Here is a 14,387-nt window from a genome sequence, read left to right as displayed (position 1 = left end):
AGGAGGGTATGGAGGAAGAGAAAAGGAGGCGGAGCAGCATACCCTCCCCTCCTCCCCCTCAAGAGCTGCGCTCTAATTTCGCATTAGAGATTTGTAAACATATTTCATTTTTTTACTCAAAAATAATTGCTTACATAGGATTTCTTTTTTTCCTAAATTATATTTACTTATTAATTTTCCAGCCCTTCAGACGACAGATCCCTGCCGAAAACGGGCAAAAATGGGCCCCATTTTCCCATTGAAATTTTCAGAAAATCAAATAACTTTTAGATAAGATGTCGGTTTGTGCTGAAAATTTGGCATCTGGTTCAGACCTCTAGCGCTACCTTTGGGCAGAGAATGAGCGTTCGGCGATGAGTAGTTTATTTTTGCGGTAAAAAAAAAAAAAACCTGCAAACTTTAAAGAGGGTGTTTGGTATCTGTACTGTAGATTAACAATTCAGCCCGTGCAGTACCCCTGGTAGCATGGGGTCTTCAACGTGCATCACATACAATGCGGAGCACGTGGAGCGAGAGTTGCACTGCTTTTAATCTCAACCCCTGCGCGTTTCGATTTGGATGAGCATCGCGATGCACGTTCAAGGCCTCAGGCTAGCAGCCGGTTTCTCGCGTGTCTACAAGAGCTTGCGATGCCAGCGAGAGCACGAACTGATCGTTCGCGCGTGCATCGGGGCGAGCCTTCGCACGATCTTGGAATAGACGAAGTCGGAACAAGCAGACGGTAGCATCAGGATTTTGTGTTGCTTTATCTACAGAGTGACGACAGGTAATTTTTTGGACATTCTAATCGTTTCCCAGCCATGGGTCATGTCGGTTCTTGCGCAGCGTGAATTGAATCCGACGAGCCATATCTTCGTCGTAGACAGCCTTGCAGATTTCGTAGTTGACTCTCCGCCGCGTCTTGGTGGGCTTTTCGTAGTACCTGGTCAGACGATAGCGGTCGAAGATGCCCTCCATGCCCAAGATGCTGCAAAGGTCAAGTGCCATTATGACTCGCCGAACTGCGCGATCGTAGACGCAAACGCAAATATTCAGCCTCAATTTGTAGGGCAACCGAACGTTCCAGACAAGGACTGTCGTAGTTTCGCTTTAAGATTACAACGCAATTACATTAGAGATCCCGTGGTCAACACCGAAGCGGCAGTTTTGTGAAGTTCGCACATGGTTAGCTCGTCTGCTCAACAGCTCAAACCGGCACGAGGGTTCGCTTACCGGTTCAGCACTCGAAGTGCCTCTTCGACTTGGTTGTTTTGAACGAGCACCGTACGGGCGATGAACAACTTATGCCTCATTCCGACGTGAAAATTACGGCTATGAAATTTCGACGATGAACCGCAAGAAATTCAACATCACCGTGCGGGCGGAATTTACGCGAGCGCGCAGGACGTCGCCATTTTAGTTTATAGTGATGAAGACGCGATTGGGCTAAACCCTTTGGAGTGAGTTCCGTTCACTCCCGCGGCCGGCCCGCGTAGGACGTCGGGCAGCAAGTACAGCGGTGCAGCTTTGAAACTCTGTTCCATTAACACTGCTACAAGTTTCAAGTACGTATCTCAAACAAAAATTTATACAAATGAAATCTAGATGTCGCGTATTAATCGTTATCAATTGATTTCTTTTAGAGCGATCACTTGGTTTTAGTAACGGCGGGGACTGACCGTTTTTAAATTCCGCAGAAGGGCAACGGAAACAAAAACCACAAGAACTGGCTCACTTTTGAATAGTCATCAAATCGAACGACCTTTTCGAGTCGATAGAACCGCAAATACGCCTCGAAAGTAAACATACTTTCCGCCGTCCTAGTTACAAAGTACACAATCAAACGTCCAACACAAAAGACCTGTGCACGCATCGCGCAACGAAAAGACAAAGCATTTCTTTTTCTCCTCTCTGTGCTCTCGTGGCACAATAAACGATGTCTGGTCAGACTGGAACCGAACTATCGATCCGCAACCCAACGCTGGCGTCAGCGCATCCACGCATGCGCCAAAAAGAGAAAGGGCGGTAACCTTCACCGCCGAACAAGCTCGCCTCGTGGCAGAGCCACACTGGCCACATCGTACTCGCGGCTCCCGAAAGAACTGTAAGGGGCTCCATGGTTTTGAGTTTACACTTTTCGCTTGATGCGCTGCCAACTTAGAACTCAGTTTAAAAGTTGACAGTGCCCTAGCAGGCTATTAGAGTAGATAGGTATATAATAATTTGAAACTAGAATTCTTGAATTTTACGATGGCCCTCAGTTGGGTGTCACCTGTCTTCTCAAGGGTCCCAGGCAAGGACGACACCAAGTCGCCGCCCAGATTCATGTCACGTGACAGCATGCCGCAATGGAAACGTCACTCTTTTAAAGGTGCTGGCTTTTTTTTACTATTCTACACGCACCCCGCCCACATCATTAAACCATAGTCGCTTTGTCACATTACTACCATAACGTTTTGCTCTATCAGCTTTTGTTCAGAACCAAGGCCGGATTTTTAATATGTCAGACATTAGAATGACCTAGGCTACCGCGCTTATGGGAACACTTCTGTCCTTTCTCCATAAACGGTATACACGTGGTGCACAAGTTGTTATTTTGTAATCGAGTGAGGCTAAGAGCGTGCCGAGAATATGCGTTCCCAACCAGAAATGTTGGATAATCGTAACATGACTGTCCCATTAATTCAACAGCGCAACAGAAGGCATGCAGCAGTTACATAGTTCCCGACATTCACACCAACAATAGCGGTCGTATGACAAAAAAATAATAATATTAATTATGCCAAATCACATGTTATTACTACCTATTCAGCATGGATGCAAGCTACACACTTCTCTGTGGCTATCGGAATATTCATGCACGTATAATTCATTCTTATATTTTTTTTTTTTTTTTCTTTCTTGTATGTCAGATGATGACGAACTCTACGTCAAGTCTTCCTCAAACCTGGTAGCGGCCCGTCCGTACGGTGGCCAATCAGAGGTGAGAGAACAAAAACTCGATTCATCTTCTTCCGCGTGACGACACGACAGAAAATAAGAGTCTCGCGCTGCAAACTAAAAAAAAAAAGAACGCAACAACAAGGAGAGGTTTGCTTCTGGGTCACGATTGATCCGTAAGGTCACGACGACTTCTATCTGCCACCCCATAGCAGAAGACGCTGGTTTCAGAGAAACGTGTAACGCCGCACGAAGGCTCCGGTTTGTGGAACCTGTACCTGACTTGTACCACCACCTAGAAGACAAGGCCCTGCGAATGACGTCATCGATGGTAAATCCCGCCCCAAGCGGCAAACACGCGGAAGCTCCTCGCGCTGCGTGGATCCACCAATCTCTAGATATACAACTAAGTTAAGTAAACGTTAGAAAAAAAAAACTGTTAGATGGTGCAAGCCGCCGCTCGATTCAAAGGGTTCAGCCTCATCCATCCATTCATCCAGTGATGACGTTTGGGGGCGACATGCCCGGGCCTTGTCTTCTAGGCGGTACTGGTGGAACACGCGCCAGTGTGTTCTAATGCCACCGTCGTCAATAGGGGGTGTCGCAATAAAACTCGTTTTAGGCGGATACTAATTAACCGTCCTGAGCGAGACCACCTGCGCGGTCACGTGGTTTCTCGGTTTCGGTTTCTCGGCCGTCACGAAGTCTGTCTGCGCCAACGTTGGTCTGCGAGTGCGCCTGTAGGGGACGTTACGTTGTTGTTGTTAACAAAAGAAGGGGGAACTAATGAAATCTGAACGGAGGGTGGCTGCGTGAACGAAACACAAAAAGGTCTTTAGGAACGCTCCATTCTGTGTTAGTGTTCTCACGGATGACTTCGCATTGCTATGCTAATCAAATGTATGTGAGACCATGCGCAGTAAATAAGAACATGGCGGGCTTGCTGCAAACAGCTATTCTCCGTCCCACCGTAACTTGGCAAACGGTGAAGGCTACGTTCCCGGCGAGCCAATCAGCGCGTCGGAAGGAGACACGTGACTTTAGGCTATCTCTCTACACTCCGTGTCACTAGTTGTGTGCAGTGCAGAAGGCAATGGCAGGCGAAGAGAGAAAGGGTGAATACTATGAAGGCGGTTCGGGAGATGAGGGCAATGGAGGGTGAGGGTGAAGGGAGAAAAGAAGAGCACTAGGAACGTTGGAGAGGAGGTGGTTTCTCTCCTCCCCAGCCTTTCTACTGCTTGCCCTTTCTCCCATCGCCTGACGTTGCCTTCACCTGTACTGCACGCAACTAGTGACACGGAGTATAGTTGCGCACAGTGCTGTCGAAGCCACGGGTGGAAAAGAGAGCAAAGCCGCTTTTGTACGAATTTCGAATGACGGACTAATCTCTGAGGGATACAAAAGCGACATTTGGAACGCACAAAAAAGGGTCTGGGTAAGAGGGCAGTTCCTCCTTTTCCTCTTCTCCAACTGCTCGTTACGCCAGTGTTGGTTACGCTCTCGTCCATGTACCTTTGGGGCTGTCACGTGCTTCGCATCCGTCGCTCCGATTGGCTCGATCGGGCCGCAGCGTTCGCTATTTGCCAAGTTACTGCGAAATGAAGGAACGCCTGCCAAGCAAACCTGGGGCGTGCGAGCACTTGAAACTCGACAAGACATGCCACTCTACTTGTCCGCAGGCTCTGGCAGGGCTTTGTTTCACGCAGTCTTAGCTAAGACTGTTTTTGGCAAGCCGGTCCCGGTGTTTATGAGAAGAAAGAACAGCATTCCAGGGTGAATTTGCATTTATTTGACAGGCATACCACGAAGCGATGCCCGAAGGGAAGAACAGAACTCGTTGGATAAACACACAGTTGTGCCTGAATCTGTTGTGTCTATCGTCTGCTTATTCGAATAAGTTGCATCGCGTGCGACGCCATCCCACGAGCGTCTGTAACCGCTTTAACCGCTAGCTTACATCCGGGACAGTGAGTCCCCGATACGACAGCGGAACAGTGATGCGGAAATCGAGAGCAGGGAACGTACTGAACGAACAACCCAAATTAGCAGACGACGCGCGCAAAAAATAAACAAAACATAAAGAGCGAGGGAGAAAGACTCGGGGGAAGGGGCGAAATGGAGAGAGGGGGAAATGGGAAAGAGGAGAAGGCAGTTGCAGCAGAGCCAAGTCGGAGACATCCAAAGTGTGGAGAGGTTGAACCTCACGACCGTAGAAACGGTGGGCGTGCCAAGACGCGGTCGTAATACAAGACGATACGAGCCGAAGACAAGGCAAGCCACAGGTTGCGGCAGTTGCGTGGTGCAAACGGTTCTTGAGGAGTGGTGTAGCAGCCGTCGGAGGAAAAGGTGGAGGCGGAGGGAGAGAGACCCGGGACGCGATGTCATTCAGCGGAATCAAGGTGAGACGCCGTGACAATTTTGTTTGCACACGTTCCGTTGATCTTTCTCTCAAAGTTTTTAAGAGACTGTGGGACATTGAAAGTTGCGGTGTAGTTTTCTGACTCGGCATTTTGGAACGCGTTAAATTGCGGTTCTTATTGACCGTTATCCAGTATACTGGTTAGCACAATCAGACGACTGTGCATCAAGGAAATCGGAAATGTATCGACGCATAATCGCTCCCCCTCTTTCTCTCTCTCCTCTCTCTCTGAAAAAGAAAAATATCCATGTTATAAACTTAAAAAAAAAAAAAAAAAAAAATAGAAGCTGGGTGGGACATTCCTTTTCAAACCCAAGTGTCATCGTATTTTGAAAATGTGTGTGAAATATTATGCTATAATTACTTTGCACTTGATAAGTTTTAAATTCAATAACTGTGCAAATGTTTTTGTTTGTTTGTTTGTTTTTTCGTTGTTTTTTTTTTTTTTTTTTGGCATTAGCGTTTTGATTTTAAACACAGTTGAATATGCGCAATATGTGTAGGCAGGTGATCCTACATGGTGTCTGCTTAGACCAACTATAATTTCGAGCCAGGAACCAAGAGGTCCCTTCAAGTTTGCAAACTCAAAAATCGAATCAACTTTCAATTTCATGGCGTATATTTTAAAGTCTAGTTTTACCGTATTATTTGTGTCATAACACATAACCTATTTCATTATGTCTCATGCGTTATAATTTACCAGTTAAACGAGAGCTAATATTTTCATCCTTTCAGTTGCGTGACAGAAGTTGCATGACAAAGGAGACGCGGCAAAGATTGTACAACATAAGTTGCTGGATATGCTGTCCAGCAACATTATGCTGTCCAGCAACATAAGCCCTCGAGCAATATTATGCTGTCTAGCAACATAAGCTTTCGAGCAAAATTATGCTGTCTAGCAACATAAGCTCTCCAGCAACATTATGCTGTCTGGCAACATACGTTGGTGGGCAGCACAAGTTGCAAGATATTCTGATCAGGGCAGCTTCGAGTTGGACCGCAATTGCGGGGCGTTGAGATTCTGTTACTTTTTGTTTTTTTTATTTCATTTAGAACATACTGCAGGACAATGGTTTGCCCAAGCAGGAGGGGAGAAAAAAAAACAGTACACACAAAAGAAGAGAGTTGGACGGTTGTGTTGATATAGATACTACTATAATGAAAGCTAAACAAAAGGGAGGGACGTTGACAGACATTTACATGTCTGTCCTCGTCCCCCTCTTTTGTTTAGCCGTCATTATAATAGCATACAAAAGAAGTCACTTTGAAACGAAATAAAAAACTAAATAAAGAGGTTGAATATCATATTTGCACGTACAAATATAGATGTAGAAAAGTTTTAGTTTTCAATAATCACTATTGTACAAAGTAAAAAAGAAAATGGTGCACCTAGTTAATACTTTTCGACTGGAAAATTCGCTTATATGTCAATTATGACAACATCCGAGAATAAAAAAAAAAAAAAAAAAAATATTAACAGCATCGCAAAAGAACATCACTCTAAAAAAAATGCTGGAGAATAAAGCTATACATTATAATAAAGGAATAAACTTACAAACCAGCACACAACACCCGAAAACACGTGTACATAGGCACGTCAAAGCGCCGCCGCCGCTCACGATGCATGACATCCGCGGGTATGTGCTGCTCGCGTACACACGCCTCCAGAGTCTACGGTTTTGAACCGGGGGCCAAAAAATCTCGGGAGCTCCCTGCTAAGAATAAGCATCCCCCCCCCCCCCCCCCACCCCCCCTCTCCCTCTCGCCCCCTTGACGGCGGCGCCCGACCTCCAAAAACCCAAACTACTCTCCGTTCGCCGCTAAGCTGACAGTGCTGTGGAAGCTACGTGCGTTGCAGGAAAGTAGACGTTCCCGATTTTTTTAGAGTGAGCTCTAGCACAGAGAGCGGGGTCAGGTGATGAAAGGAAGGCGATTGATTGGTCCAGTGGGAGCGTAGCGTCCACCGCACTGTCAGCTTGGCCGTGAAGGGAAGAACCCTGTCTTTCCAGAAAGAACGCGTTCCCTTGACGCGAATCGGTGTTTGAGGTGCCCTTGTTAGCCCGGGCTGAAGCCCGAGCTGCTTCCGGCTTTCGTCGTTAACGGAGTGCCACGTGCGGCTTCCAATGTCCGACGTGACATCGAGAAAGAAAAAAAAAAGAAAAAGAACACGAAGTCATATAAGGATTGGGATAACGTTCAATCACGATATAAGACAAGTGAAATATGTGGCCCGCTTAAAAGAGTAGAACGCTTGTACGGGAAAAACTGCCGGTGTCTTCGATCGTTTAAGAAAAAAAGAGGAAAATGAATGTACGAAAGGCATAATGAAGATACAAACAAACGTATAAAGACAATTATGAGAGTCTAAGTGACGTACACGAAAAGACGAAAAATACCTAATGCTCATATTCGGGATTCGACAAAAATACGCGATGCTAAAGAGGCCAAACATGTTACGGTCGCAGTGGGCATCATCAAAATCATTAATCTTACGAAATCTGAATCGTTCAGAAATTGCGCAGTGTAAAATAACCTCCTCCCCTTAAAAAAAAAAAAAAAAAAAAAAATTAAAAAAAGTGCTCATTAACGGGTTTTCTGTAGGCTACGAAGTTATCTGCATTTGCAGTACTCGCGAACCCAAAGTCGGATGGAGTTTATTGGCGACGTGCGCGACCGAAAGCGTCGCTGTGGTCGGCCTTCCACGATTGGCCGAACGCTGACTATGACGTCAGAAAAGGATTTATCATCGACGGAAATAAGAGGAATGAAAGAACTCTAATTTTGACGGTGTTGGCAGTGTTCCTTTGAGAGCGCAGTGATTTCAAGCTTCCACCATGCTATTTACAAACACCATCGAACTTGTTGTTTGCAAGGTAATGACGTCACAAGGGGGAACCGTAGGAGGGCGCCACTAAAACATCTCGCCGCTAATACCACTCCAACATAACGTCCACGAGCGTGAAGAAACCCATAAATGTCTGTCAACCTCGCTGCCGTCGTTTTATCTGCCGGCACACTTCGTGACTTTGTCTTCACCACATCATGACAAAAGGCTGTATGAAGGGGAGGGGGGGAGGAGGTTCCAGCAGAATGGAGAATTTCGAAAAAAGGGGGGAGGGGGGGGGGGGTTCCAAGCACGTAGCCCCCCTCCCCCCTGGCTACGTGCTTGGAACCCATGTCGGCGTTCTTTCAGAGCCCACTTTGTGCTACTTGGGATGCTCGTACGTTGATTGAAGTGCATTGTACTTAAAGTACTACTTCGAGTATGTTTAGAAAACTTATACTTGAAGTATACCTTTTCTTACTATGTACTTGTAATTTACTTGAAGTACTTTTTCTGGTACTTTTTAAGGACTCCCGGCTTAAAAGTATATTCCCCAAATTTGGTTTCGTTAAATCTGTATCCCAAAATGACACTATGTCAACAAATAAGTGTCTTATAAGTTATAAGTTGATTGTGTCAAATAGTTCGTCAGCCAGAATAGAAGAACTATTCCGTGACCACTCTACTTTATCCGATATTCGCCGCCATTTGCGAAAATAACTGATGGGCCCCCGATTATCCATCAACGCATACCAGTAAAAAAAAAAAAAAAAAAAAAAAACACTGTTTAGGGCACTGGTTTTTAAATAAGGCGTACCCACACCCTTTGGGGTCCGCGAAGCCCGGCCTCATTAGGGACCCAGCAATCGAAATATATATATATATATTTTTTTTTTTAGATTGAGATAAAACGTTGCAATTTTCGGGTGAGTTTTTTCGCGTGTATGTCAATGAGAGAAGTCTACTTGACACTAGCCCTTAGTTATATCCAATAATTAAGTCATTGTCATAATTAACCTATACATTTCCCTTCTTCCACCGCAAACGGGGTCCCCATCACCTCCGTCGTTCCACAAAAAGTCCGCGAAGCATCACTGGTTGAAAACCACTATCACAGGGAAATGAAAGGGCTTCATGAAATGTTGTGTTAAAAAGTACTTGTACTTTACTTTCAAAACATTGCATTTATAGAAGTTTACTTGAAGTACATTGTACCCGGTGTACTTACTATACTTGAAGTACAAAACCTATCATTTACTTTGTACTTTACTTGAAGTACATTGTACCCGGTGTACTTACTAGAAGTACAAAACCTATCAAATTTACTTTGTACTTTACTTTAAGTACATTGTACCCGGTGTACTTGCTACTTGAAGTACAAAACCTCTAATTTACTTTGTACTTTACTTCAAGTACTTTTCATATGTACTTTGCCCAACTCTGGATAATTGTCGTCTGTTTTTTTTTTTTTTTTTTTTTTGTAAACTCCGAAACATTCGTGTATGGTTGAGCTATAGAACATCGTCGTGGGTGGCTACACCGTGACTCCTAAATCAAGTGCATCCGCGACTGTTGTGCCGGAGGGGTGCGGTCTGCCAAGAGGAAAACATATTTCTTCGGTTCTTGGGCCTGACCCAGGTTGGAACGGGGCTGTATAGACCTTTTCTGCAAGTGCGCCGCCATCTTGAATTGACGTCACTTCCAGTATGGGCGAAAACATTGTTTTGCCTTTGCCACGCCAATAGAAGACATTTCGGATATAAGCGTAACCGTCATACTTTCTCGTTTTGCCTCCCCTTTATTTTTTTACTATTTGCAGGTTGAAACGTTCGATTATTTTTTCATCGCCCATACCGGATACGCCTATTAGGTTGCTGGGGACGAGAGTACACAGAAAAGGTCTATAGTATTTCCCTCATCGAAACTTGGAACGAGAGTTCGACTGAAATGCCAGGTGCTTACATGCGTGCGTGCGTGCGTGCGCATGGCAGAAGAAAAAAGCTACAGTAGGACGCATTGTTACGTCATCGTAATTCTTATTTCGCCGTTCCTCGCTCAAATGTTAATTATGATGAGTTGCGCTCAGTGGCGTAGGCAAGGGGGGGGGGGGGGGGGGGGGGGTCGAAACACCCCTCGAAATGCCGAAGCTACCCTCCAGTTCCCCCCCCCCCCACACACACACACACACACGCACACCGGTGCATTGGGTTCGCTCGCTACCCTGCAGTCGGTCTTGCACGGGGCACGGAGCAAAGCGGGAGCGCGGACTATCTCCAACTTATATGCTTTCGGGAGGAATGTTTGTGGGGTAGAACATGCTCAAAGAAATAAAATAGTCCATATTTCTTCAATCATGCTTATTTGATGGGATGCGGAATTTGATATTTCGAAACATTTGTGTGGTGAAGGATGGCAATTTCAAGGCAAAGTATAACGAACTATCCCCATTCAAATGCATAGTTAAATCAAACTAAAGTGGACATAATAAAACGAACACCATTGTGATAAATATAAAACAATGTCAGTGATATAAGGAATATTAAATTAATATTAAAAACCATTGCACTGTAAGCAACGGTTGGCGCTGCGCTCAGGCACACCTTCTGTACTGATCAGAACTACGTGCTTTGGGCTAGAAATGACCGCGAATAAAAAAGTAACTGACTAGTTATTTCAGAAAGCAATTTACAATCTCTCTTGGTCATTTAATTTCTGCCAGGCGCTCCGCCTGCGTTCACGGCAAAGAATATCCAGGATGTTCACCGCTTGAACTTCAATGTCGCGGTGAACATCCAAAAGCACTAGACCCAAGCAGTCGCTCATTCGAAATGGATGCTCTCAGGTATGTTTTTAACCGTCGTAGTGAAGAGAACGAGTGCTCAGCTTCCGCCGTTTTTACGCGCAGAGTCGCTAGGATCTTGAGGAGACGATAGGCGTTTGGGAATAGGGCCTCCGGACAGAGGGCGACCGCCTGTAGCGCAGACGTGACGGGCGTTTCGTGTTTCTCCCTCTTTCATTCGACGCCTAAAATTTCCCCATTTTCGGCGAAGGTTCCATCACTTCGTGAAATTTCCCTCCATCGAGACACCCGTCTCGATGGTCGCTCACGGATGCGACGAAGTCCGTCTAGCTTTCTGCTTTGCATGTCGAGGTGGCACCCGATGCGATTCGTTATTAGATTAATATTTTCGTTGCACGGAACATCAGAAACTCTGAAGGGCCTTCATATTCTCACTATGCATAGGCGCAAGAGTATTCAAGTTCTTTTCCACGTTCGGCATGTGGTTCGCGTGTTTGTGTGTGGCGTGTGGTGTCATTTCTTCGAGTGGCGGAACGACGAGTTCGGACTGACGACTTCTCATCGCCCCGAGGATATGCAGCTGCCTTTAGACCACACTGCAAGATAAAGCGGCCTAGCAAAAATATGACTCTCTTTCCTTCGGCATCTTGTTCTGTAGCACGAATTCGTTTAAACCTTTAATAGATAATAGATTTTATTTTTGTGATTGTTCAGAATTTGTGCGATTACGGTTGTTCTAATTTTTCAGCGCCGAGATTTTTTTTTTTATTAATTGTTTTTGTCGGTAACAGCCAGGCGGCGCCAGTAGAGTGAGAGCCCAAGGTTATACCCTGCCTTGGTGTAACTTGGCAAAGGGGTGAACGATAAGCGCCATAATCCGTGCTGAGGGCTTCGATATCCGCTACGTATACAAGCGTGACGCACACATATTGGAGCATGACGCAGCGAAAAGCCTCATACTTCTTCGCTGTAAAAGCGCACTTCGGTGATATGTAGTCACGTTCCGATTGGCCCGCCAGGCCTGCCAATCGGAATGGCCCGCCAATCGGAATGGCCCCGCCAATCGGAATGGCCCGCCAATTGGAATGGCCCGCCAGGCCAGCCCAATCGGCACTTCTTGCCCTACCCAGTACCAGACAGGCTATGTAGGTAATAGAGTGCTATACCTCAAAAAGCGAAGGGGAAACAGGGGGGGGGGGGGGGGGGGGGGGGGGGGTTGTGTGAAAGCTTTTAAAGTTAATGGGCCGCAACTACGACGAGAGTAAAAAGTGAGTCACTGCGCCCGTATTTCTGTAAATGAAGCCTGCTACGTTTTCAAAAAAGATAATGCAGCATTACCCGTTTTATTTTAACAGCGCCTCGCCAACCTTTGCGTGAGCGTCCGTACCGCCAAGCTCACCCTGCTTGCTTCGTCATTGGGGGGGGATTCATGCCATTGGACCGCCCACCCGCCCCCCCCCCCCCCCCCCCCCCCCCGAAATAAAATCCTGGCTACGCCACTGGTTGCGGTGTCAAAAGCATAAATCAAAAGTGTTCCCCTTCCCTTTTTTTTTTTTTTTTTTTTGTATTTGGCCAGCGTGCAATTTTTTGTCTTCCATTTTTTTTTTTTTTTTTTTTTTAGAAATTGTTAAAGCAGTTTAGAAAAGTAATTCTGCAGAGGTGCTCTTTATAACTATACACTTTTCAGGGATCAATTTCATATGTCGTTTACCTAGCAATGGGTTAGATTTTCTCTACGTATATGTGGAGCATGTCTGGAAAGCTTCTAGGCTATTATCAAGGTTCCTTGGTGCACAATAATTTTAAACAATATTTGCTTTTGTTTAAAATTATTGTTAACCAATTTAAATTATTGTTAACCAACAAATTAACCAATCACAGATCATACTTATAGCGAGCGGATAAAAGCAAGGGGGACTGCAATCCTGCAATGGCCTTTTTAATTTTTTTGTTAGGCTTTTAGTTTATTGGAATAAAGCTAAAAACAAATACAAGTGTGTTTAAGGGGCGATGCAACGATTTTTGTACTTTGCGCAAATACCGCTTAGAACGGATCGCTCACGTTGATGACTTATGAAACACGCGTTCGTTCTTCACAGGACACGCGCTAAGTTCCAGACAATGTTATGGCTCGGCTATGGTCGTCGTTGCAGCGATTGGACACGGGCCTCTACCCGAATGCTTCTCGAGCTAGTAATTATCACGAGCCCAAATCGAGTTCCCACGCATTGCTGGGGCCCAATTTATAAACCGCATTCAAATATCGTCATCGGGGTGTACTGCGCTCCCCACGTTACGTCATTCAATTTGGCAAAGGAGAGATTCAATGAAAATGATCGCTTTTGTCCTTGAAATTACACCGCAACAAAGGAGTTTCTTGGCCAGTGGCGGTGCCTACGAGTATTGTTGAGCCCCACTAGTGCAGTATGCTCGTGTAAAGTGAAAAAACATTCAAATTGAATATCGTTGCACCGCTCCTTTAAACAGAGTTTCTTTTTCTTTTTTGAACAGAGTTATCGCTTTTTAGCCAGTAAAATTGCAGTATTAGTGGACAACGCCAAAGGACGACCCATCCCCTCCCCCCTTCCCGCCCTTTCCCACATTCTCAGAAAGGAATGACGTCACTACCCCGCTCAGCAGAAACGTATCATTTCTGTGACGTCACGATAAGCGAGAGGCGTTCGTCAGACCCCCTTTTTCGAGATTAGCGCCCACAAAAACAAGACTCCACACATTTGGCGTTGAGCGGAGCCACGCATAGCGTTGTTTTACGGTTGTTTTTTTATGCGGCCACCCCGTCCTCACAAACGTGAGGGCGAGGTAGGTAGCCAGCGATAACAGACTATATATAGCGCCACACACTAACATGACAAATGAAAGCCCACGGAATAAAAATAAAAGGGACATAAGTATCTTATGTTTCTTATTCCGCAACCATAACTTGCAAACTTCCCGTCAATACGACGGAAAGTATCGCTAAGCCTAAAGTGACGTGATCATCACGCTCTACCACGGACACTTACTTAGATAAGGACAAACTTGAATCTCGAGCAACAAATCAAAAGATGGAGGGAGCTGAGGGGATGAGGCCCTATTAAATAGATTATTTGTGTCTATTTCATACAGGGTCCTTAAAAAATGAAAAATATCAAAGAAAATATCGTAAGGGTGCAGGCGAGCTGGTGAACCTTAACCATGTTGGATTAACCTGAGACTGGGCATAGAAAAATATCAGAGCGTAACCAACTTGGACACTATCCATCGGTTCGCAATTTTGTGCTATTATGTGTGTGCATTGTAATCTTTTCTTAGTCACCTATAGACTATAGTATGGAACAAATCCTCTTTTATATGGCAATCAATTGTCTGAAAACGCACCAAGGGCACGATTTCACGGGAATAACAGTGCCTCCGATGCACGCGAA

The 14,387-nt window shown here is 45.4% G+C and overlaps 2 protein-coding genes across 4 annotated transcripts in view; one reads left to right on the top strand and one right to left on the bottom strand.

Moving 5' to 3' along the window:
- Window positions 1–726: 726 nt before the first annotated feature.
- LOC115312659 (28S ribosomal protein S21, mitochondrial) lies at window positions 727–1,426 on the bottom strand. The gene is made up of 2 exons (XM_029971524.3): window positions 1,213–1,426; window positions 727–967 (listed from the first exon to the last, which is right to left on the bottom strand). Exons 1-2 carry the CDS (start codon window positions 1,290–1,292, stop codon window positions 784–786), a joined length of 264 nt encoding a protein of 87 aa, XP_029827384.1. The 5' UTR covers window positions 1,293–1,426; the 3' UTR covers window positions 727–783.
- Window positions 1,427–1,458: 32 nt separating this feature from the next.
- The window catches only part of LOC8030166 (dihydropyrimidinase-related protein 2), a 39,484-nt gene continuing 26,555 nt past the window's right edge, over window positions 1,459–14,387 (top strand). The window contains exons 1-3 of one of the 3 annotated variants that reach the window (XM_042289455.1): window positions 1,459–1,544; window positions 2,265–2,350; window positions 2,892–2,962. In XM_042289455.1, the coding sequence (XP_042145389.1) occupies window positions 2,305–2,350; window positions 2,892–2,962 (117 nt within the window). In that variant the 5' untranslated portion in view covers window positions 1,459–1,544; window positions 2,265–2,304. Of the gene's footprint in view, window positions 1,545–2,229; window positions 2,351–2,891; window positions 2,963–4,888; window positions 5,319–14,387 lie in introns of those variants that run through there. The other 2 variants (XM_042289454.1, XM_042289456.1) reach the window with 2 other exon arrangements.

Source organism: Ixodes scapularis, unplaced genomic scaffold (genome assembly GCF_016920785.2).
Source record: "Ixodes scapularis isolate PalLabHiFi unplaced genomic scaffold, ASM1692078v2 PGA_scaffold12__126_contigs__length_90152505, whole genome shotgun sequence".
Taxonomy (NCBI): domain Eukaryota; kingdom Metazoa; phylum Arthropoda; class Arachnida; order Ixodida; family Ixodidae; genus Ixodes; species Ixodes scapularis.
Note: the sequence above shows the minus strand (reverse complement) of the source record. Positions and strands in the feature narration are given on the sequence as shown.

Coding starts and splice junctions, on each gene's coding strand:
- LOC115312659 (XM_029971524.3), bottom strand. CDS start 1,292: ATGAGGCATAAGTTGTTCATCGCCCGTACGGTGCTCGTTCAAAACAAC. Junction 968..1,212: donor GCACTTCGAGTGCTGAACCG/GTAAGCGAACCC, acceptor TGACCTTTGCAG/CATCTTGGGCATGGAGGGCA.